This window comes from Calonectris borealis, chromosome 12, assembly GCF_964195595.1.
Source record: "Calonectris borealis chromosome 12, bCalBor7.hap1.2, whole genome shotgun sequence".
Taxonomy (NCBI): domain Eukaryota; kingdom Metazoa; phylum Chordata; class Aves; order Procellariiformes; family Procellariidae; genus Calonectris; species Calonectris borealis.
In genome coordinates, this window is record NC_134323.1 from 5,315,261 (window position 1) to 5,341,386 (window position 26,126).

The following is a 26,126-nucleotide window of genomic DNA, read 5'->3' on the forward strand; positions in this document are numbered from 1 at the left end:
CTCCCATTTACAGAAGGCTGCTGGGGTAGCCCTGGCCAAAAACATCAGAAAAATCTACACTACTGTCTGCAGGAAAAAAGGGACAGAACCAACATGTGTGTACCAGCAATCACAGCAGGGATTGTTTTAGCCTGCTACAGCCTCCAAGAAATCCTATCGGGCACATATCTGGGCTCAGATGGAGGGCAAAAAAAAGAAGTTAAAAAGAAATCTTCACAAGACAATATTTTATGGAGCAGAAATTCCACAGAGCTTTTTGTTTATTTACTTTTGGACTGTGCTGTTGTGCACTTTTTTCCTCATTGGTGTGGAATGACCTACCAAACTCTCTGCTAGAAGACCAAGTTCACCAATAATATAAGCAAATGCAAGCAAATAACAAAAACCTACTCACATCAGTGAAAATTCTATCTTATTTGCTGAAAAGTTTTCTATGTCATTTTTTTGGCTAACATGCTAGATACAAGATAGTCATAGTTTGCATTTGAACTGTACAGGTTTTATAGGAAGTCAAGGAATGGGTGGATATGAATATGGGTGGATATGAATGGGTGGATATGAATGGGTGGATATGATATATTTTAGGACAGTTCTATTCTGCAGTATTCCAACTGGAAATTGCTAATATACTGACAGCAGCCAAGGGCTCAGCATAGGATTACTTCCCAGGTACTTAGGTTCTTAGACATATTTTGCCTCATTACATTACTACCAGTGGTCCCTATCTATTGAGAAAGCTGTCTTGTATATGTTTCCAGTAGATCCACTTAACAAGAAAGTTTCGTGAAGCTTTAGTTTACTTTTTCCGAACCTACTCCTTTCAATTTGCAATGCCTCATATTAATGTATACAGTCTTATTCTGCTGTTCTTATTCAGACAAGACTCCCATTCACTTTGATATAGTGTTCAGTATTATATAGGAAGCACATTCAGAATTAATCTATTTCAAAGGGTAAACAGCAAATTTTTGGAGAAATTATATTAATATGCCAGCAAGATTAACCCTATACTTTTTTCCCCCAAAATATTGGATTACCATTGCTTTTTAATGTAGACCTTCAAAGTGTTTTCTTTCTATTCAAATTTCAAAGTAACTCCAGACACTTGTGCCAGTTTCAGCAATTACAAGTGTTATTTTCTTCTAAAATAACCTATTTTAATTGATATTACATAATGATACGTGAGTTCAGATATCTATTATATGAATGTAGTAAGTTCACCATCCACAAAAGACCAAGATGTCATGATTTGTGAAATAGTCTTCTATACTCCAGTCAGCAAAACTGGTAAAGAGATTATGCAGCAAAATTTCAACTTTAAAAGTAAGTCCTTTCCACTGGGAGGTCATGCTCAGTTTGACAATTCATGAAATTTTATTTGGAGATTTTAATTGTTCAATTGTCTCTGCCTAAATCTCAGTAATCAAAACAATAGTGTTGAGTTTTTGACAACTGCAATAAAATGTTAGTAATGTGTGTTGAAGTTAACTCTTGTAGGATTCAAAAGGGAAAGAAAGAGACTTCCTTTTTAAAGTCTTTGACAATTAAAAGTTTTTCTACAGAACAAAAATAACTCTGCTTATAATGTAACTTCCATGTTGCAGCTTCTATTTCTCCCAGCTCAAAGCACTTTATAACATTGGTCCAAATAGTTCATGCTTTATGCTTGGAAGCACTTTCATTAACTATTTATGTAGGTACAGAAAGCAAGATTTGGTCCATGATAAATAATAAATCTTCAATAGATTTAGCTGGGATCTTTTCAATGAAACATGTTTTCCCCAGAAAATCCTAATTTCTTGAAACCATAAAAGTTCGTGGAAATGGTCAGTTTCAATTTATTAACCATTTAGAAGATATCTTGGAAAGATATTTCCAAGTTGTAAAAAAATCTCATTTTAACATATTCAAAACAAGTACCTTCCATTTGGAAATTTCAGCTAAATGTATCCAAAAGACCTCTCAAAACTCATATGTTTTGGGAACATAAAATACTTTCACTAGCCTGTGCTAAACTGTCTTTTGAATTGAAGGTTACAGTAAATTTTTAAGAATCTGACTTTTTGTCCTTATAGAAAACATCTAAAATGTTGACATTTTTCCTGAGACTCACATCTACCCTTTATATCAATATTGATTAGTATCTACATTTTCCTGTAGAGATATAGGTGAATTACGTAAGATTACAAAGTAATTGGATTTTAGAACAGTGAGAAAAAAACGCAGTCTGTTTTCCAGTAACATGCTGAAACTGTATTGTTCTTTACTTCTGTGAATATAAACTACTAAAGCCTAAATCACAATCCAAAGGTGTGATCCAGCTCCTCTAAGCATCCCTGAGCTAGCCAGGATACACTTAACAGTTCAGGTAACAGTGAGCAGTACATAGTATATGTCTTCGATCTTACAAAGTAACCTGGGACCTCAACAAGGTGATCAACACCATATAGCTATACTTCCCCAGTACCCAATTGCAGTTAATTTAAAGCCATCCAGGGTATGACAATCTAAAGTGAATTTACAGCGCTGAACTGTGATTTACAGACAGTGGGTCCAATCAGCCCATCTGTAGATGAAATAAGAGGGGACACATGGAGCTTTTCTCCCATCATTTCAATTACTGGTAAAGAACTGGACAAAACCCATTCTGGCTGAGTATTTGCTCTGTTCTCTAATCACAGTAAGTGCTCAGAACCTAAGAAAAGGCGCAGACTGAAGCTAAGCAAAAAATCCAAGCCAGACATGGAACAGAAAGAAAATCACAGAGATGCCAAGACTGTGTAATTGAGAAAGCCCTCTCAAACTAAGGAACAAGTCCTGTCCTGTCCCACCCCCCCACTCTGCTGCTAAAACCTATAGCAGTCTTCTGCCTTAGTCATTCAGTCTTCCATGGACTTGTCAGGCAAGTATTTCTGCTCCCACTCTGGTTCCCCACCAAATACAAAATCCAGTTCTAGGTCTGTTCCGAGACAAACCCTTCTAGGGTATGACCAGCCACCTGGGAGATTCCCAGGATCTCCCACAACAGCAACCCCAAAGTGATGAAGTCGTTGGGGTTAAACAAACAGAAGAAATTCAGAAGGGAAGAAAAGGCGATTCCTGCAACAAGGTAGTCCTTTCTACCCTGTCCTGCACAATTCCAGGATTTGGCTAGTAACTTCTCATATATGATATATATTACATATTTATATAATAAATATTACAATTACTCATGATAGCAAACAGAAGAACCTACTATTTGCACATAAACAGATTCTGGGGAAAAAAAATTGCTTGATACAATATGTCTCAGAGATGGCTTAAACAACAAGAACTTAAAGAACTTTTTCATTGTGATTTAATTTTAGCATTTATGCAGTTACAAATAACCTGAGGCATTCAAAATTGCCATGCTAAGGTATCATAAAGGCTGAGTCAGGACTTACTGCTGCCATCAAAGACCCTGAAAAGTAATCAGAACACAGTCATTTGTCCTTTGGATGTTGTTTTGGTACTAGCTCATTTAACAGGGTGCAGGGAACCCAACAAAATCAGTGTCTCTGCCAAGGTAAAGTTGAGGGTTTGGCTTAAATTAACAAAGCATGCCAGCAGATATATAAACTTAACTAAACACAAAAGTCTCAATTGAGCTAGAATTTTAAAACAGCCCAAGTGGAGAAGTTTTCTTTTTATATAAAAAAAGGGAGGAAAAAAGTAGCAATTTTGTCGTGGGGGGAGTTTCTGAGCCCTCCCTTCACAATGGCAACAAAGAACCCGCTGGCATTCGCTAGACCACCCAGAGTACATATAGTATATTGGAAATGTCAAGAAAGAGCTGCATGTGAAAATAAAGAATATATGCCTTATTTCCTATGAAACACTTCAATATGGCATGCATAATGTTTTAAAATTTTCCACTGAAATATTGGCAGTTACTCCGGACCAATCTGGATTGTCACTCAAATGTCAGGACAGAAGGAGAAAATGCCGGGCGAGGTTTTCTCCTTTGCTTTAAACTTCCCCATAAGTTTCCTGTCAGTCACCACCTCTTTCTTGCTACCAGTGGCAGCCCCTAAAAATCCGGGAGGCGGCGTGAGCGTTTCTAAAACCAGCACTCAGCCTACCTAGGGGTGGGCAAGCAGGCGGGTACATCACACTTGCGTGACCTTGTGGCAGCTGGTCCCCGCAGGTCTGAGTTGTCAGATTCCCACTTCCAACCCAGAAACTCATTTCAGGAATTGTAAAATAAGGTACTACATGCCACATTGCTATCACACTGGTATAAGGAAGGGACTTTCTCTACAAAAAAGATGACAAAGAGCTGACAAACAAGGGCTGCACGAATGTAGCCAGACAATCCAATTCTTGAGCAGTCAGAATGTTGTCACTGAATTATTTTCCTGAGAAAAATCTTCAGAGAGGCAGTGGTGGGATGCTTTTTTCAGATATACACATATATTAATACTAGGTCATGCAGCAAACTCCACAAGGTGAAGCTGCAAGGTACGAATATGACATCATATTATAAAAAAATCCTGGTTTACATTAGTTTCCAGTACGGAAAAAACCAAAATACAAAAGCGGGGAAATGAAATATGCAGGTCATCTGTGTTAATTTGCTGCTCTGACTCAAACCTCTAGATTTTAACATAGAAATGCAAAGCACAACTTTCTAACATTCCCTGGTAAGCAGCTGCTTTATGAATAACTGGAAGAAAACCTTTATGCTTGGTCACACCACCAGCAGGAGACAACTGGCTTTTCTCATGTAATACAGGGAATTGCAGCCAGTACTTCATTAAAACACAAGACACTTTGGCAGACATGGATGCTGAACATTGCTTACTGTTCACATCTGTGGGTAAATGACAGCAGGCTGAAACTGTTGCCTTCCACTAAAGAGCAAGTACATGATCCAGTGCAGTTAATCAATAAGATAATGGAATGAATCAATAGCAAAGATTTTTAGGAGGTCTTAATTAAACAAACACTTGCAGATACAAATGATGTCTTCAATCTATTGATGGTACCAGGGTGAGGGGTTAAACACGAACAAAACCATCAACTTTATTTTACCAGCGTGTATTTCTCTAAAGTACCATATAGCTTCTTGGCCTCTGCATTGGCCCATCACTGCATCCCTATTCATTTTTACCACCACGTTACACAGGCAAATTAGCCCATAATAAAGAAAAAAAAGAGAATTACTGAACAATTCAAGATGTGATGACAAAGTAGATAAAACTATTATCCACGGCTGTTTCTTCTCTGCAAAAGGTGCGACTAGCTAGCCAGAAGTCCTAAAAAAGTCAGTTTCCAGCTGCAAGGTGTACAATTAGAATAATTAAAGAACACCTAAATTGATGGACCCATTAATGCAGGAGATCTCCAGTGGGCCTTCTGCACAAACATGGTAAGTCGATATTTTTGATTCCCCCAATGGTTCTGCGCTAGGCACTGTTTTAAAGAGACATCAATCTATGATGTCAGCATTTATCTAATGAACCTTCAAAAATCAATGTCAAGATGGCCTGCTACATGTATGCACCCAATTTGTCTGTTCTCCAAGGGATACTAGATAAAACAAAAACATTATAAGAGCAGTGAAAACTGACTGTGACCACTCTACCTGACCTTGAGGATGTTAACGGAAGGAGTGAAACTTGACCTGCCTGTAGGCATGAACAATAGGTTTCCAAAGATGATAGGTATTCCAATACCTACTATATAATATATATATGTATAAACAATAGGTATTCCAAAGAGAAAAGAAAATGAGATGGCTTAATTTAAGGCCCAGTAAAAGTGCCTTTGTCAGCCTTACAGTACAATGACAAACAGGTTGTTGTTTTTTAAATTACTATAATCAGGATTCTTAAGGATAACAAGATTACCTTAGCTATTAATACAATCCTTGTCCCCGTTGCCAAAGCATTTTCCTTGGCAGAATTCTCGTCTACACACGAGAGCCAGTGTGTTCAATCCCTTTCACAGCTATTAGCAAGGATAGCCATTTAGCTTCGCTGAAGCCGTAGATTCTTTCAGCTATTTTCTTGTTAGTGTTTAGACTCAACTTACCCTCACTGTTCTGCCCACGAGATCCCCTGAAACTGATGTTTTGACACCGTATCAGACAGAAAGCAGAGGTCTACGTTAGCTCCTTCCTCTCTCCTGTTTGAATAATAAACTGGTCTCTCTAGTTGCTACGAGGTAGGGCTGCCTCCGGCTCGTAACTGGAGGTGACAGGTTCTCTCTAGCAGATGGGCTGTCTTGTAATCTTTTTCTTTATTCACAGCAACTCTGTCTCTCCCTTCTGTTCAGAGTATTTACTCTTGTTGGTAGCATGTAAGCAGTTAGGTATGCCTTAGACAGTTCAAAGATGTGTTATGTGGGTGAATTAGTTGTTGCAGGCTGCCTGTCTGCCTTCATTCATATGCTTCTTTCAAACGTTCCCATCGCCAGATTTCTGCCCAATTAACTGACGATGACGGAGCCCAGTCCCGAGCTCCTCGCACAGAGGAAACCTCCCCTGAATTCAGGAAAAGTCCTCAGGAAGCAGGAAGCTGAGAATCAGTCTGAAGACGCCATGGTTTCTCCATTGTAAAATGCTGCATTCCAAATATTTAGTAGACTTGCAAAACGTTTACACTCTCTTATCAAAATACACAGCATGTAATGTAACTCCTTTCATAAACTTCGTGTTTCTCAGTGCTAAACGTGAGTTGGAATGAATTCTGATTTTTTTATTACATATAAAAATTACACAGAAAAATTTCCTTAAATTCTATGGCAACTAGGGCAGCACTGACAAACGGGGCAGCTTCTGCAAAATACTGATGTCTCACAACACGTACACTAATATTTCATAATGGCTTTTTTTCTTTGTCTGTTCTGTTGTAGAAACTGCTGATTTGTCTTTACTCACAGCTAATGCTGTGGGGCCAAGTTTTCTATTTGATGCAATCGCATGAGGATTGAATTTCATTGCTGAAATTTTGGCAAATGTAGCTGTTTTTTTTATTTTAATACTAACAATGTTCAACCTGTCTCCTTTTGGGAAAACTAATTCCCTGTGGAATGAAGTTGCCCTCCGCATAAACATACACTCTTGCATGTTTATGAAATATTCTAACTTTTTTTATTTTTCTTAATGCAAGTGAAATTTTCAAAACTGCAAACCTCCATTAGCCTTCCTAGGGATTCTGTATTTAATTGTATTTAATTTACCGCCCTTCTTTTATTAAACAGAATGCAACTCAGTTTTCAAAAATAAGCATACAAATTAATTTTAAAAATTAATTCAGTTCTTCAAAGAGATATTTTCTATAGATACCTAATTCTATAACCAGCATGGTAACACAGCGTTTGCTGTGCAAAATGCACCACCAGTCAAATAAATAATAATTCAGCAGAAGGTATTTTGCACTATACACCCATCTCTAGCAATTGTTGAAGATGAAATTTGCCCAAACGTCCTCATTTTACAAATGGTAGGACATGCAGGCAACGAAATAACTGGCTCTTAAACGTCTTTGTGAACCTAAGCCTGAGCACCTACATACTTGTACAAAAATAGGTCACCATTGACGGTATAGCATCCCTAGTATTATGCTAGAATATTCATTAATAGTTCAGAGTGCCTGCAAAAATAACCAACTATTCTTTAGGAAGCATTAAGATACTCCTTCACAATCTCTCAAGAACTGACCGGTCTCAATCTTTCTTGAGAGATCTTTGCAAAGCAAACCTAGACTTAAAATACTATGCTCTTGCAATTTTAATATGTGTGATTCGTATTCTTGTTGAAAAGGTTGAATTGAAACTCTAGCCAGACACAGCATGTGTGCTATGGTCTTCGGAAGCATGTTATAAATGCAATCTAAAATCAATAGCAAGAAACAATTACAGCATCTGAATACCATTTGGGTGAAATAAGCTGATGGTGGTGAAGCAACCAGCAGATGTACGTCAATACTCGCAACAAAGTATTCTACAGCATTTGCACAAAGAGGGGTTGAGTAAATATCAATAAAGCAACTCCTACTACAAACAGTAAAAATGATAAAATCAATATTATAAAATAAAAAGTTAGCACATAGATGAACTCTGTGATCTAGACAGTGCTGTGTTAGGAGTGTTCCTAAGTTCCTGGATCTCAGTAAAGGAACAGACAGGGGCTGAATTTGTCCAGTGCGCTGATTAATCAAGAAACCAAAGCATACAACAAATGGTATGCAAACGTTGTACCGCAGAAATTCATACAAAAATGTATTTATGTCCTACAGCAGGAGGAATCGCATATCTACTGCACCTGCTAGTCCTGTGCGCTGTCAAGAATCCATCTAATAGCCCACAACATGCTGCGTGCTGCCAGCACTGCCTGCTTAATGGGAAGACCCTGAAGGACTTCACATTCGTCTGTGAAAAAGGATAGATTAAGAAAAAATAACCCATTCTTGCCAAAAATTTACATGAAAACATCAAATCTCAGTAAATTCTTTAAAAATCCAGCAACTAAAAGGGTAAAACTGTGAGTGACAGCCCATCCGCAAGATGCTGTCTGCAGCTCTGACCTGCATTTAAAACAGGGCTGTTTAGCCTTTTGAGCACCTAAAGTTGGTTCTGTTGTTTGCATTTCATAGAAACTACTTTTGAAAGTAAACAAGAACCTTTAGTGAATTATTTAGCATACAAATAAACCAGCAAAGAAGCCTAAGTAGGCCAATATGAACTAACTGGATTGAAATATTCATCTGTAAATAACTTTTCAATCTGCTGCTTTCACGTACAAATACTACATGGAACATTAGACACAACTAGCTTCTAGGGATATTTAGGCTCACTGGAGAGCAATTTTTATGTCTACTGGCATCTGTGGGTAGTGATATGGACTGACTGTTAATATAACCAACATAAAATTTATGTGAACACTCACTGCAATAGCAACACACTGTCAGACAGCTGGTGGTTGATGCGTAGCACATGCGGATTTTATATGCGCTGTGTAAACTAACCTTTGCAATAAAGATTTAGCAGGTTTATTAGTTTAGGAAATCGCTATAATTAAGGATAATTCATAATGGCCGCTTATCCACTCTATAGCAATAGCTGCTTTAATTTAGACTCTGTTTCTTTGAGCCATAAATAAGTGTGCTGATATCTTCTGCACAGATGTGGCATTCAACCTGTTCAAGTTGGTTGAGTTTTGCTTGTGTTTTAATCAAAAGAATTAGTAGATAAGCCCATAAAATGCACTTTGCTTGAAATAAATTAGCAAGAAATGCGGTTTGGAAGTTCTGAAACTCTATTAGTAGCTCCTTTTTGGGAGGAGGGAGTAGAACACAGAAATTTTCCACAAAAAAGGAACACACTATATGCTCATAGATCTGACCTGAGATAAAATACCAGATTTGCATAATTAATCATAGGAAAACGAGGTATGTCTGCGACCTACGTGTATTATTTACAATCTATTCAGTTTGTAATGGAGGGTTTGACCTTTGTGAGCCCTTCCAGTAACACTGTGACTTTCCTCCTTCTGTGCACAACCCAAGGCTTCTCTGCAGAAGAACAGGTATGGTGTCTCGTTACTTCAACTCCTATTAATAATTCCTGCAAAACAATTCCTTGTGTCCACACTGCCTATTCAGTGGAGAGCACTTCTGAATTTTCAGCCACCCCATGTTCTAACTGGTTGGAAACACAGCGGGTCCCTCTAACCAAAGGCCCTCAAAGCCAGTTTTCTTTCCATTCCCTCCCCTTGGACAAAGTTACATAGTCTCGGCTTAGGTATTACACGATATCATCCCTCCTGAAGAACAGAGAGGGATTTTGCCCTTCCTAGCGCCTACATAATTATGGCAGAGAGTACCCGGGCCTACGTAAGCAGGCCAAAGCCGCCCTCGCTGGGGCTCGGCTGCAGGAGGACGGCTGTGTCACAGCAGACGTGCCGGGGTGTTTGTGGAACCATGAACCAGGGGACTTGTCCCGGGTTGTTACAGGGAACGCTCAACCCTGCTGACTGCCAGTAGGAAGAGCCCATTTCTTTCCAGCAATTCATTTACTAAAAGATCGCTCTTGTAAATTTAAGCAGGGTTTTCAGCTAGGCGGCCCTATTCCGGAATTCCCCATTCTCCCCCGTATGGAAGTCACTCATTGCTGCCCAACGCTTCTCGGGGAATTTCCAGGTCACCACCTCAGGATAAGCGCCACGTTCGCCGCCCCCAGACCCGCACCTACGGCATTCTCAGAGAGCAGAGGCCCCAGCTGCAGCAGCAGTCTAGCGAAGGGTACGGTACATGGCGCACCAGGCTGAGGATTATTTGTAGGAAAGGGAAGAATGTAGCGGTACAATTATTAGGGAGAATACTTGAGGGAATAAATATCATAAACAATGTAATAAACATCATAAATAACTGTCCTATATTACTCTTCCCTACACATCTGCCTGCGGTCGCTGCTGGAGAGGGGTCCTCAGCCAGACGGGTCCTTATACGTCCTCTGCACGCACCTGCACTTCCGTGCAACAGAACAGCATTTTAACTTGCTGTCGTCCTGACGCAGAAACGCCTGACTTATGGAAGGGTCACACCCAGATATAACACAATTACAAGTACTGGCTCTCCACGGGCATTCTTAGCAGAAACTTTCTCCAGGTAACGACTTTACTAATCATGAACTATTACCGCAAAGGCCTACAATAACTGACGTGTCAAATTAGCTGTTTTTATGAAAAAAATCTGCTACATTTGCCACTTGTGACCCCATCAGTACTTTCTGTAGGCAATGACTATGGACCTACCCAACTAAGAAATTATGATTTGAGGTGTCTATCAGAAAATAAGATTTAATAAGATGGTTGATGCAGCAGCTTGAACTATCAAATGATCACAAGCTTAGAAGTAAATATAATTCAGATTTTCCTGATTCCACATTATGCTTCTTCCCTTTCTTTGTGAGAACCCTAGATTGGAATGCCCAGTAAAAAATTTGGATACTGAGCTTCACGGCAGATGACTAAGTGTAACAGCTCAAGGTATTATTTCCTTATGTATAAAGACAAAAATCTGGAGTGTTATGGAAAACTAAGTCTTGGAAGTCTGCTGGCACAAAATTACTAATACATTCAGGGGGGAGAGGGGAGAATCTACATTTTTTTCCATTTAGATTTTGTAGTAACCTCAAAAGTGACAGTAAAATGACATAAATTCACATAGTGGCATGGCAGTCAGTGGAACACAGTAAACATTCACTAGTTGGGATCAAGTCAGTTAAAGATTAAATTCTTTTCTCGGAGCGTACTCAGTTTTCCCATCAGCCCAACTTACACTTTGCCTGCAGAATGGGTACCAGCCAAAGCACTGGATCTATGAGTTTAGCACAGGCCTTCTCTAAAAAGGAGAAGATACACCTTTTTTTTTGTGAAGAAGAAAATAAAACTAGAAATAATCTGCTTGCAATCACCAAGAAAATGCACGATAATCACGGTTAACAAAGGGAGATGTAGTAATCACCATACGTACTCAATTTCAGGTTATCTAAACCTGCCATTTTCAATCTCCTGATGACAACTGACCATATCATTCTACTTATTTCCAGTTCAATCTGAAGAGGTATTCATTGAGAGATTCGTACTTCATTAATAAAAATATCTTAGCTAAACAAAATATTAATTTTGTAGGCTATAGAATAGTGCTGGACCTCAGATTGCAGAAGCAGGTTCGGTCAGACTATGGCTTTAGCTTTGCATCGTCAAACACTCAGGCTAAAAATGTCAGTCTTGAATGTAAATTGTATTTACTAGCAAAATCTGTAGTGTTAACTAAGACCAATTCAAGAACACAACTCCTATGTTAAAAAGTTTCTTTATACCAGTGCGCATAAAGACGACATACATTGAAAAACATAGGTCATTCATTATTAGCAATGTCTATATTGTATATCATGCACATATTTTATATATGCATAGATTATACGTCAAGCAGGGACAAGTCAAGATAGCTTCAAAATTCTTTTCACGAGAAAGATATGGACACGTAAACTGAAAACATTCAGAACACCTAGGCAAAACAAACATTATCTAAAGAAATGTGAGCATTAGAAACACAGATATCCCATTATCAGTTTTCTAAAGTATATTTTAATATGTTTCTAATATGTTGAATCATTACATTCAATTTTTTTCATGAGTGTATGGAAGAGAGTATAAAAGTATAAAAAATGTCTTCCAATTCCCTTTGCAAATCCGTGAGGCAGTAAAGCACAAGTCCTGCTTTAGCACCATTCAAAGCACAAGAACTGCAGTCATTATGTACCTTCTGGGTAAAGGCACTACAAAAACAGTAGGAAAATGGGAAACAAACATTTTTTAAAAAATATTTCTAAGCAGTGACAGGCAATAACTATATTTTCCTTCCCCAACTCAAAAGCCAAGATTAGAATGGAAATGGGAGAGATGAGCGCTAGAGCTAGAAGTTTTGCTGTCAATGCAAGACACCTTTTGGCAGTATCCTCTTGCTCTCTGGGTTCTGGCTAACATGTTTTGAATGAGATAAAAGCTCCTCCATTAGCATTCAGTCCAACCAACAAGAGCAATTGACTATAGAAGAGAATTGCTTTGCCAATGGCATATTGCACATAAGCCGAGTGAAAACGCAAATCTCTGTGCCAGAGGAAATTTTGAAATTTTCCATTGCTTTTTTATATATTGCTTTTTTTTTTTATCAAATAATGCCCAAATAATTCCAAATTGCAATGTTCACTCTGATTTGTAGAATTGAGCTGAAACACCTGGTTTTCAGTCAGTAAAATATTGAACTGTATTCTTCATGGTGACATATAGCTTGATGGGAATTGTGGCAGGTGAGCCTGATGTTCACATTCACACTATAGTCAACATCCTTTATGGGAGACTGCATCTCCTATAATTTATTCAGCAGTCATTTAACTCCTACAGGCCATTACATGGCTTTATCTTACAAAGTCCAAAATACATCAAAGATATACTATTTTTTGCCAAGAAGCTGAACAAACAGAACAAAATGGGAGTTTAATCTACACTTCTAGAAGACAATTTCAAATCACACAAAATGAAATGTTTTTGAATAATCAGAAACCTAAACTATTATATCAAACTCATACAAAATTAAACAGATTTTGTTTTAATAAAACAAAGATATTTACCATGGAAAGCTTTACCTTTGTAAAAATTGCACTTTTTGGTGAAAAAGCATTTGACCTTAATTTTGATCAGCTCAAATAATTGTATCTCAGCAAAAATATTGTAAAATGGAAAGAGTTAGACACTGTCTTCCTAATTCTTATTACTTATAAACATTTCACAGTATTTGCTGCATCTTTATTAAGTAAGAAATACTTAGACTTGAATAACACATGAATCTTAACCTCTGCTTTAAAAAGGCTTTCCTGTTCAAGATTGCAATGGAAATACAAACCCTACCTGCTCAAAAATAGAAGCTGAAAACACATCAAAAATGGTCTTTTAGAATCTAAAAATGTACGTTAATAATGATTGAGGGGGGGCATCATCTTTAACACTTGTGAGATAAACTGATGTACATTTAACCTAAATTTATAAATATCTACCCTTGTTTTTCTCCTGAGACATTTTTTTACTGTAAAACTGTTCTCTAAGTACTCCAGAAAGTGCTGTAATAATCAGAACGAATCAGAGAAAAAAACTTATACTAGGCTAAAACGGTTACAAATGATTCTCAACAAAGGCAAAACTTGTTATAGCCTTGGACAAGGAGAAGCAAGCAGATCAAGAAAACGAACCCACTCATATAGGCTGGTAGATAGCAACAGAAGACCTGCGAGCAATGGAGGGCCTGTCTGAACGGGGACTCTACTGCAATGGATAAGCAAAAGGGAAAAAGTAAAAAGAACAAAACCAACAGAAAAGGCTAAAGTAGTGCAAGAATGTAAGGGGGAAAATCCTGGGGCTACAGATATTTTGAGCATTCTGTGACGAGGAACTTGAGACAGGGAGTGGCAAGGCAGAAAATAGGTTTCAAAATCTCTTTATTAGGGTTTGCTCTGTGCTTCAAATAAGATACGGTAATGGAGAAGCAAGCTAGACATTTGCAAAATAGTTTGAATGATGACCTACTGTCAGTATCCTACGGCACAAAAGCTCGTGGCTTGTCATTACTGGGACAGGTTCCTGAGGTAACCCAAACTCATATTCTTCAGGACCTCCAGAGGAGTTAATCTTCAGGAAAAGAAAATGTTCAGGCCACAGCAGCTCAGGGAGAGCGTGACTGGAGGAAGGTCAGTGCAGATCAAGTGGGGAGGAGGCCAAGTGTACCACCATGTCCCACCTTGCACAAATCATCCAGAAAACCTGTGCCCAACACTATGCCAAAGAGGCAAAGAATAAAAAAGAAACTAGTAGAGTATGAAATTAATACGTAAATAGGGTTTGTATGTGATGTATATAAGTGCTCAGCAAGGAAGTTGGGATTGGCCCTTGGCGCTGAGCATCAGACCCGTGGCACCCTGCTGCTTCCCGGCTAGGTCAAGGTGTTCCAGTGAAGGGATTAGGTACCGTTTCAGCGCACTGCAGAAGTTATTCAGAAGCTGGTGGTGTGGGAGGGAATTGAGGACACAACAATGAACTTCCAGTTTGGAAGAAAAAAGAAAAAAGCTTCGAAAAAATAATCCCGAGTGTGTGGGAAATGAGGAAATGTAAGGGTGGCCGTTCTTTTTGCTCTCTATTCCAGGGATCAAAATGTCTTCAGAGATTGCCTCCAAAGGACAGTTTCTGAAAAGTGAAAGCCAGTGGCCAGACTGAGAAGAAAGGGGGAAAATAGAGATTATAAACTAAACGAAATAAAAATCCAAGCACATCATCTGCCTTTGGTTGTAACTCATTTCTTTCCTGAGAAATAAACTTCAAATTATCAAATATGAATAATGAAAAGAAGGTCACGAAGAGTGACTGAATTCAGAAGTGGTCTTCAAGGTTAGATTACATCCCCTTGTCTTAAACAAACAAAAAAAGCACTGAAATGATCATTGAGTGTCTAAAGAATATTTTAAAAACTGCAAATCACAATTTTTTTTACAAAATGAAATGAATTTGCAGTAGGAATTAACACATTCTTGAACATAAAAAACAGCAAAGGGTTTGGTACTGATTTTTAGCACCTACGACTGCAACAGCTAAAGTACAGTATTTTTAAAAGCAGAACGTATTTGTTAAGTCACAAGTTTCTTCATTTGATTTGCAGATGGGGACCTCTATTGGTATAAAATAATTACTAAAAAAAATGACACCTAGAAACAGACCCACTGGCTCCCACGAAAATCACATGGGCCAAATTCTTATTTTCATTACTTCAATATTAACCTATACTCATTTCAATTAAAATCGCAGGAATCGGCCCAATCAAATGTAATTAAATGTAAGAGTTTGGCCCAATTACGAAAGACATCAAGTATTCTTCTAAAAAAAAATGCTACAAAGAAGAACCAATATACTTTGAAGTTAACCTTCTCATACTTACGCCTGGGGACTCTTCTGTGCGCGTGCCTTTCGTGTATTTTCACTACAACCTTCGCGTAACCATGCAGTATTCTGGCTTTGGACTGACATATCTCTGCGTTGGGCAGGATTTTCAATCCTTCATGACTATCTATTTGTCACTGCAGGTGAGCGGTAGCACTCAGGCTGATCCCCAGCCACTTTCACAGTTACTTATCTGTCTTTATGGATTCTTCCTGTGTGTCAAGTTGGTGCATAACAGCATTACTGTCAGGGTGACAAAATTGTCCCCAGAGTGTCACAAATGATTCCCTAGCCTTATGGCTGCAAGCAGGTAGTAACACATCGACACTGACTTTCTAAGCTCATCTTTCTCCAGTCCTGCCACCTGCCCATTATTCTGTACGCACACATTCCCCTATACAGATGTAATTCTCGGTTAAGAATTAAGACAGTTCTAATTTTGGTCCTTTAAAATTACCACAAAAAATGAGCAGAGATTGTTTTCAGGGTGAAATCTTTTCCTCTGAAAAGTCTGTTCCTCTGCCTTATTTTTAAATAACAGAGTTGTAGGGGAAGAAAACACTGCAGAATTCCTGTTTTCTAAACACAGAAACCATGATTACAAATTCAAAATAGTGGCTAAGATAGCAGTACACACTGAATTTTGTTGAATTCTAAATGCCATCCAAGCTCTTAGCTTCTTGATGTGCTTCTATCAGGCAAAGTCTGTTTTTTTCTTCCTATAATTTTGTTGCATTTTTTATTTAATTGTATTTTGCTGCAGTAACACCTTTTTCAAAATAACATTTTCTCCAGTTCAGCGCTGGGTGTGAATCTGTGACAAATTAAAAACCTTATTCCACAAGGGATGGTTTAAATACTTCCCTCCCCCCCAATGTAAAATCATTCCAAGGAGAAAAAAAATCATATATGTTATTTGGAGAAGGCTGGGAATCTTGATGAATATATAAAAAAGGAATGCTTCAGCAGCAAAGCTTGCTCAACAATCTAAAAACTATTTCATGGTCACATAGTACAATCTAGGATTTCGATGATTCTTACATGGACCATGTTTTATGTAAATAAGTTTTCCTTTGTTTAAGTCCACAAAGTCTTCGCAATGCCTTCAAGGTAAGCGTTTCCAGACAATGCCAGCTGACAGGACTCCATGAAGGAGAGTCCCCTGTGTTCTCGTGTTCCCATCACCTTGCTAAAACAGCTCACCTCTCCGTGCCTCAGTTTCCCTAACTGTGAACTGAAGAATCTTATACCTATTTTTTTATAAAGACACCGAACAAACTGCAGAGTAGTAAAACTAGTTAACATTAAATGTACATTGAGATAAAATAAAAGCCTTTTGTTTGGAAGATGAACCTTGAAAGAATGACCGGAGGTGTGTGTGAAATGTATGGTCAAACTCTGCTACCTTGAGAAACGCAGCTGGACTAAGGGTGGCTGATCCTCGTTAACACCGGCACGGCTGAGGACAGAAGTGTTCCAGCAAACATGTGTTTGGGCGTCCGCGCACACCCTCCCCACCCCTCAGACCATTTGTCCTTCACCTGATGAGCATTCATTGTCTGAGTTTTCAGAGAGGTCCAATATGATTTCTGACACTGGAAAAACAAACCTAAAAGCAATTTAGAAATACCTGCCCGTGAAGTCAAAAGGCAAAATATCTAAAGCTTCTCCTGGAATCTCTGACCTCAGAGGCTGACATGGTTTGATGGGAAATTTAATGTAATAGTCTGAGAAAGCCAAAAGGCCTATTGTCAGCAATGAAGTCTGAAAGTTAGCAGAATTAATATAACTGTACAATGGAAGTGCCCTCGAGGGACAAGGCTGCGGAACCAGGGCAGAGGGAAAAATGACTTTTGAAGTCATTTCACTATGACATTCTGTCATCACTGCTAAACGGAAATAAAAAATCATCTGAATCACCACATGCTTCAGTGTGTGTCCCTTCCTTATCTAATATAAAGCAATAACACTGACGTCCCGTGCCCCACCTAGGCTGGGAAGGGGCTCTGCAGGGACTCAGGGAGCTCCATTTTGAATTGCTAAATGCAATAAGAATAAATGCAAGTGGGAGTCTGTTTAGCAGAGAATGATGTCTGGTCTGTAGCCCATCAAAGCCCAATAAATCTCAATGCTTCAACGAGAGATGAAAATGGTTATCTCATCATTTCAGTGCCAGGGTGAAATTTTCTCTGAGCCAGAGTATTTTTACAGATGATTTATGTCTGGGAAGGGTAGTTGTTTAACAAAATGGCAGATAATGATAAATAGAAAGTAAATAGAAACAGCAGCAAGGGAGTGGTTCTTAGTTGCAGCAGTAGAATAAACAATATACTTACATAAAGTATATGTCACATATAAGTGCCATTATTCTAAATCCTATGAGTTATATGTTACTTGGAACATCACATAAAAGACCTGGTAATATGATTTACAGGATAGGGAATTTAGCATGTATGCAAGGCAAATAAGTATCAAAATTCTTCTTTCTGTTACACCTGTGTTAATCCCACTTCACTGAAATTAGTCTGGATTTACAATTGTATAATAAACAATAAAAGTGTTTCTGTGTTCACCGGGTTTAATATATTATTATATTAAAATGAGAGAGATCAGGAGATGGGCTAATTGTGCTGTCCTTACAAGTTTACTTTTAAACACAATACTCATATTGACTGCGTGCTAAAATACAAATACTTTTACAGAAAAGGGAATGACTGATACATACACTATCTGGACATGGTTTTTATAACGTCATCTGAAAATAGAACTTCTTTTTTTTTTTAAGTTCTTTTTTGGTTGACATGGTAAAACAAATATTCATGGAGTTAATGAGAAGGAAAAATAGTAAAAAGCAAACAAAGCTGCCTTTTTGATTTTTTTGAATTAGAGATACTGTAAACAATGTCAAACTGGAGATAGAGATTTGAGGTCAGGGTGCTTGGTTTGGGTTTCTTTTTCTTTTTATGCATTTTTCCTGTGGCTGTACACAAAGGAAAAAAAAATCTAATTACAGTTTTAAATGCCCAAAATGCCATGTCCACCAAAAGCCCGATGCTCATTAGTACTAGTAATTAACTTTACAACTGTCAACACAAACACCACACAGGCTGACAGATAGATAGTAGCTCTGAGGGTGCTAATAAATCCGGAAATAATAACTTGACACGCAGATGCACAAAAGGATGCAGGTGATAAAGAAATGTTGACATCAAATCTAATTATCTTCGAAACGGCCAACTACTGCACAATCCACAGTAATGCACTGTTATTGCTGGTGATGAGCCCCACTGGAATGGCTCTTAACCACCGCATACAACTGAGCTTTTACAGCCCCTTGTCATATCTAGTGAGGACAATATCAAAAAGGAAATTATGAGTGTCATGACCCCTCCGAGTCAAAAATCTAGTGATGAATATAGGCTCAGCAAGGCATAGCAGATTACCCCCTTACGAGTTTTAAAGCCAGGATGATATATGACATTTTTATCAGGCACTTTCTCAGGAATGTCACCAAGAGGGAAAATAAAGGCCCTGAAAAGAGACGACTAGGTGAATTATGCAACTGTAATTGCCGATCATAACCTGATATGAGCTGAAATTGCTCTGTTTTCATATTGAGATAGCATAAAATTGTCGGGAAATGCAATGGCTCCTTAATGTGGCCTAGATGAGTCTAATATTCTGATCATTTTTCACTCAGCTGCTAGGTAAATAGTGCTTCTTTAACACAACCACCGTGGCCCAGGGCAATCTGGGGGCCCAATTTTACACTTGAATTGAGGAAAATATGTGTAAACTACAATTTTTCATATTTTCTGCATACATAAGAAGATGAAACATCTTTATCATGTGTATTGTCTGGCTGAGCTTATACAAAATATTAGTTTATCTCTCCTACTTTGGTTTATTCCATAAGCAAAACACATAGATCTAAAGGACAGGCAATATTCTATATACAAAATAGGTCCATCTTTTATGCAGCCTCATATGAAGAATTCTACCATTTTGTTTTTGAAAAGCTGGCAATTAGCAAGTGCAGATTTTGCAAAATAAATTAAAATATTCTAAAATGCTCATGCTTTTCTGCAAATCAGTGTGAAAAAATCAGAAAACAAAAGGTCACAGAAATATTTATCTGCACAACCTGAGATATTAGTTTAAACAATAACCTCTAGGAGGAAAGAAAGGTGAAGAGCGGTTCTTTATTACCATGCTATAAGAGAAATTTATTTTATCAGAAATCTGCTGTATTAAATGGTTCATAAAACACATTTGCTTAAAAAACAGCTTGAGTAAAAATAAAATAAAAAAAAACAAAACAGAAAACCCAATGAAACAAAAAGCATGCTACTACCCATTCTCAGATAATAATCAGCAATAATACCTGGGGCAGAAAGGTCATAAACCATACTTCCAAGACAGGAATAATTCATTGTACTACTATGTGTTTAAGAATTAGTTTGATAGAGTCACTATCTAGACCGTGAGATATTGTCTATCAATCTGACCTTCTAAAAATGAACCAGCAGACTCCCACTTAGATCAAAACCTCTTTGCTTTTATGATATGCACTGTCTTATTTATGATGAATTTTAGGACCAGGCTTATGATGAGTGCAGCATCGTTTGCCGAATACATCAATGTAAAAGTGAAGCAATACAAACTCTTAAATAATTATGTCTTTCTTTCTAAATTTCTAAACATATTTTTCCCCACAAGGAACCATACTGAAATGCAACCTCTTTTTGCTCTTTTGCTTAAGAGCAGTTCAGAAATAAACAAGTACAAAGGAGGTCAAAAGGTTTAAATTTCTTTGTTTGCATTTATGTTATCTGTTCTTAGTTCCTATATATCCACCTTATCTAGGTGCTCCAACACTAATTGTAAAGCAGCACTGAGTAGCAGTAATAACTAGCACTTGGAAAAACCCCGCGTGTTGCTGGTTACTGCAGATAAGAGCCCCTTAAAGTTGGATATATCTGCATCAACTTACTTCCTACTCTCTTTTGCATTTTATGCTTTCTAAAGGCTGAGCTGTTGTACTAAATAATGTAGCAAAGTGCGATACCTTGCTCTACAGAGAGGCTTCAAGCACAGCAGATTTCCAAAGGCTTCGGGGTGTGGGATATACGTACTGAAAATAACACTGAGATACTTTAGTAATCACACGAGTCTTTGTAAAATATTTCACTGGGTAAAACAGAACAGGATTGAAATATAATTCCTAGCGATTAATACTGTGCGATCCTAAACATAGAGTTGTTCAGATCTCAGAAGAATTTAAAACTGTAGACCCATCCATAATTATTACATTACCACTAACCCTATTATGAACAGTCTTTATGTAATTAACATACCAGCAGGGAATTTAAGAGGTACTTGGCATTAATTTTCAATCCCTATTCTCCATGAATTTGGTACTCAATTGTAGTGATAAATAGAAGACACATGGTTATGATTATGCATTTTCTGTAACGATTATGCACCACAGCAGAAAATACCTCATAATATAATGCAGGGTCACAGTTAGCAAGAAAACATATTTACTGCTATATTTTCATTCTGTTGTAGTAATCCAGAAAGTCAAGTGACCGGTTTCCACTTTTTCCCTTTTTCAGAGGATCCGCATACAGAAGACTTTTCCCACAGTCACTGGCACTTAACAGAAAAATAACTTACAACCTTTATCATTCTCTTACAAAGTCAACCACGCCAAAACTGTATTTATTTCATCTTCCTGTCTCTGTATCCCCCTTCCGGAGACTCAGCGAAGAGGCTGCAGCTACTGTTGCTAAGCAACTATACCACAGCACTGCATCACCAATTACAGATTTCCCCATCATTTTCAGCCTCACAAATTTGGGAGCTGGTATAATAATAGGAAGTAGTATAGATAACAAAAGTATCATCCATAGACCGGTAAGTTAGCAGATGGATCACAAGAACTAAAAAAGAGACTGCTACAACAATAACACCGAACAATTATTGCTAGTATTATTTTCAATCAGGTTTTTTTATCAGTACAGCCTCCACAAAGAACTTTACATATTCACTATGTGTGAATGCAAGAGTATTTTTGAATTCTGATGATTTTTTGTAGGTCTTTCTGTGCAAAAGAACACCACGCTATCTGTGCTGCTGAAAGCTAACATGAGATCTATTAGTAATCAAATTTCAGCCCAGATTTTATGGTTAGTCTAACCGAGTTAATTTCTCTAATGTTAGCAATTCATGGAAGAGGTCTCTTGTGGCAGCAGAAACCTGGGATCCACAGCAGCTGTCAGAAGAGACTCTGAGGAATTCCTTATTAGCCAGAATGCAACCAGGCAGAAAACTCATTACACAGTGCTAAATATACTTAATCACATCTATTAGAGAAAAATGAACTTGATAATTACAACAAATAACTAAAGAGCAAAAAGTGTTCATGGAAAAACCCACACCAGGATATGTAAGAGAAGGGGCTGCATACTGTGTGCGAGAAAGCCATGCCTCGTTGTGAGCTCTTCTGATTCTAATAGAAAAGGATTACACCACAAGGTACAAATGATTTAGGTTCCCCTTGAAATTGAAGCATTTACATTTAACAGCTTACATAAATTTAATGTAATAAGTAAATTAATTGCTTAAATTTTAAAAATTAATTTGGAAAGCTCTTCTGAGAGTTGAGACAACCGCATCTTCTCAACGTGCTTTTTGGGGAAAGGAAGTCTCCTACAGACATTCAACACAATAAATAAAGGTAATTTCCCAATAGCTGATACTTTACTCCAATACATAACACAAGGGCTCAAAGACTTTTCTTCTTGTGCAGCCTTTATTTTCCTTCAAATGGGATTGGGTTGCGGAGTGACATGTGGGCCAGAATTTGGCCCATCAAACCATCTGTATTTTAAAACCCAGTTGTTGAAACTAAAGATATCAGATACTGACCTCATCAAGTAATTATAGGCTGAAACCAAACACAAGTATCACAAACTCTTTGTGGAATCACACGCCACACACAGGCACTCCAACCAGACCTGAATACCATCTGCCAAAACCTCCCTTGCTCCGCCGACCCAGAAATATCTTAAGTCTGCATTATTTTTATTTGCGCACTGCCTGGTCAGCACATGTGAAGTGTAAGCGTTCTGATTTTGCAGCGATTGATATCCTGACATACTGACACCTGGAGAAGACAACGGAGCAGTGAATCGGGCTCCTTACCTTTACAACAGGGCTAATACCCAGGCTTCTGTCCCTTCATACCAAACTCCTCTCACATCTTATGAGAAGCAGTTCATCTTCAAGCAGCTCTGTGAACTTGGAGACTTTTTGAACCCGAACTTTATTTTAAATTCCTACCCAACTGTATATATTTTTAATTCAACAACGTCTAAATAAAGAAATCAGGCATACTGAAATCATCAAATAAAATCCGAGAAGGGATACTTTGAGGTTTTCATATAATTTTGACTTCGTTGTAAGAGGGCAGCTAAGTAATGCATGAAGCAAGTCATCTGGGTTTTCTTTTTTATTCAGCCATAGAACATTCTCACCTTAATTTCTATGAAATACCATTAAAATTTTGGATAGCATCTAGCAAAAATAAGACAAATTCTTCACAGTTATATACAAACAGAGACAGTACACCATGGCCACAGAAAGCCCTTACCTAAAGGCTGACAAAGACATAACAGAAGTCAATGCTTTTGCAAGCCCAAGTTAGGGACCTAGGTAGGTTCCAAGTGAAAGGTCTACACTGCCATCTTCCTCTCTTCACCTCATTCCTTTCCTCCAGCTGTCATGAAGAGAGGCAAGAACCTGCAGAACTCCATTTCCTGGGACCATAACTTAGAATGGTGGAAATTAGGAAACAGCATTTGATTCATTGCCTGGCCTAACAGCAGTGAAAGATCCAACCTCTGCATGATGATAAATTAAGAGCAGATGGACATGACTTTGAACTGATAGAAGAATACTTCTTTTACTATTTCCTTGCACTTGCTTTCCTTTGTTTTAGCTGATTCATACCTTCTCCGGGTCATTTCTGCTGTCTCTGTATCATGTCAGAATCAGTATTTTAGAATTAAAAAAAAGGTAGTAGCCACAAAGCTCAGGCAGTAGCCACTTCTCAGAAGTTAAGCACCACATAGATACCACTCTCAAAAATGTTCCCTCCAATGAGTTATAATGATGGACTGATGTTATTGAAAGGAAAAAATGTAAAAGGTATTCTAAAATAGTCTAAAAATTGAACGCTTTTTCTTTTCCAATGAAAACATATAATTCCATGCGCACATGCATAAAGTACTTTGCTTGGCTGGGTTTTAGGGCAACAGAGTGTATTTTTGGGGGTGGCAATAATTCTGAGGATTTTTTTGTTCTTTTACAATCTACTGTTTACAGAGCAGGCAATGCTCTTACAGAAAGAAGCTACTGAGCCTTGCAAAAATTATTGACTTTATGAAGTCCATTTCTTATGCTACAAATCTAAAGAGCGAACCTTACTATAGAGAACATGATATAGCATTCCTCTTGGGTGAACAAAGGTATCACAGAACATATATAATTGCTTACTCAGTTCTGTACATCTATTAAATAATTTATTTTTATTTGTGCAAATTGAAATTCTAATTTTAGGCTGTCAGAACTTAGCACATATATCAGGCCATGCTGAAATCAGAATTAATACATGTACATGTGAATTAAATTATGGGCACAAAATTGTACATTAATTTTTAAGTGATTTTTACAGTGTTCTATTTATTTCAACAAATTTAACTCCCACTTAGTTATAGCAGATCTTCTTCACATAAACATCCTGTAAGGCTGAGATGTGGAAAACCAGTTTTTGTCTTCCAGTATCATGTCTCTCCACTTTTTCTAAGCTTTCAAAACTGGGCTCAGTTCAGATTGGATTACTGAATTAGGTGGACCTTTCACCTGAACTTTCATAGCAGTTTTTATATTCTTATGACTAAAATACTCCTTACCCTAGGAAGCTAAGTTGGCAACGCAAATGTGACATTAACTGATATGAACAGAAAGAGAGCTATGGTAGCAATGATAAGATAGAAAAATGAAACAAGCAAGTTTTAAAGGGCATAAAAGGCCATGATCTTTCTTTATGTGTACAGAAAATGCCTACAATTGGATCAGAATTTAGTTCAAAGAGTAGAAGAAGTTACTGACTGCTCCTTTTAGAGTATCAGCCTTCATTTCCATGGTTAAGGGTTTGGACAGGAAAGGTAAAACTTCTGAGTTTTACAGTATAAACTCTGAGCATAAAAAATCCATACGCGTATAATTGCGCAGTGCTAGCGGTGACAAAAAGGAGGTATAATATCCTTACATAACAATCACATTCAGGAAGGCTAAACACAAGGACGTTGGCAGAATGTCAGAATTCTGCCATTAGTATTTTGGGGATAAAATCCACATTGAAATCTTTTCTGTCCTATCATTCAATAAACTATAATAACCCTTCTTCACTTGAAGCAGAAAAATTATCTATTTTAATGTAAAAGTTCGTTAGAATTCACTAAAAATTAAATTAATAGAAATGGAAAGGCTGCTGTAGAATTAGAGTATTAATAGTATATTAACTGCAGGTATTTCCTTCTTAATCTAGATAATTCTTCCAGGGATATAAATCCCTATTCTTATTTAATTCTCTATTGGAGGGCTTATAGTTTTTGGTTTTGTTTTTTTTTTAAGGAAAGGTGTGTTCTTTTCCATAAAAGTGTAATATTCTAAATAAGAAGGAAAAAAAAAAAAATCTGTGGAGATGTTTGCAGAGCAAGCTTATGTTTTAGAATGAAGAACGGTTTGGAAGTCATCACAGAGTGATACACAGTGGCAAACACAAGAACCGAGGAATCGTTCCTTCTGCAGTCCTCACTGACGGTCCGAGGATTCTACAGGCACAAACTTTTCGTAAGAAAAACACATTCTATCTAATAGCAGCAAAAGCTGACTGAAAGGGCTTAAATAGAGCCTTACTGTTACAACGTACGGAAAACCTCATAGCTCTAGATGGTCCGGTTTGCGCGGTCCCTAACTAAAGCCTACAATGGTCACGAAACTTTTCTTAGTTTTTTCCTATTTCCCAACAGAGTGTTGCATCAAACACCCTTGAAAAATATGGAAGAGTTAGGAACAACACTGACAAACCGAGCAGGCAGAAGCAGCACAGCGTGCTAGCAGCTGCAGCAGTACAGGACTGGCAGTAGGATGGAACACATGGTTGGCACTTATCAAACAACAGAGACAACCACTATATACCAAGAATGGGGTATATCTCTGTGGGGTTCCACCACAAGAAATGACAAGAAGAACTGTATCTATGACTTTCTCTAGCGTTCATAACTCAAAAACTCCGACCTTGATCACTTTAGCAGATGGTTTTGCTCTGCTGTAGTTGCAATTAAACAGAGTGTGCCAAAGTGAAGAGCAAATTACCCATGCTATCTATCCCAGTTAAAAAAATCTGCAGTCTTCCAGTATTTAGTGGGACAATATCCAAGATTTTGCAGCCCCAGCCCATGCTGGATTGCCATTATATTTTATGTCAGTCAGTACTTCAGAGAGTCCAAGACCCTTGGCATATGTTCTTAGTTAACAAAATGGA

The 26,126-nt window shown here is 37.8% G+C and overlaps 1 protein-coding gene across 6 annotated transcripts in view; it reads right to left on the reverse strand.

Annotated features, from left to right (window-relative positions):
- The window catches only part of FTO (FTO alpha-ketoglutarate dependent dioxygenase), a 258,747-nt gene that overhangs the window by 36,282 nt on the left and 196,339 nt on the right, over positions 1 to 26,126 (reverse strand). Inside the window, exon 10 of one of the 6 annotated variants that reach the window (XM_075161134.1) lies at positions 6,809 to 8,397. The exons of the other annotated variants lie outside the window; for them this stretch is intronic. Coding sequence (XP_075017235.1) covers positions 8,388 to 8,397 — 10 coding nt within the window. The 3' untranslated portion in view covers positions 6,809 to 8,387. Of the gene's footprint in view, positions 1 to 6,808; positions 8,398 to 26,126 lie in introns of those variants that run through there. 6 annotated transcript variants of the gene reach the window in all.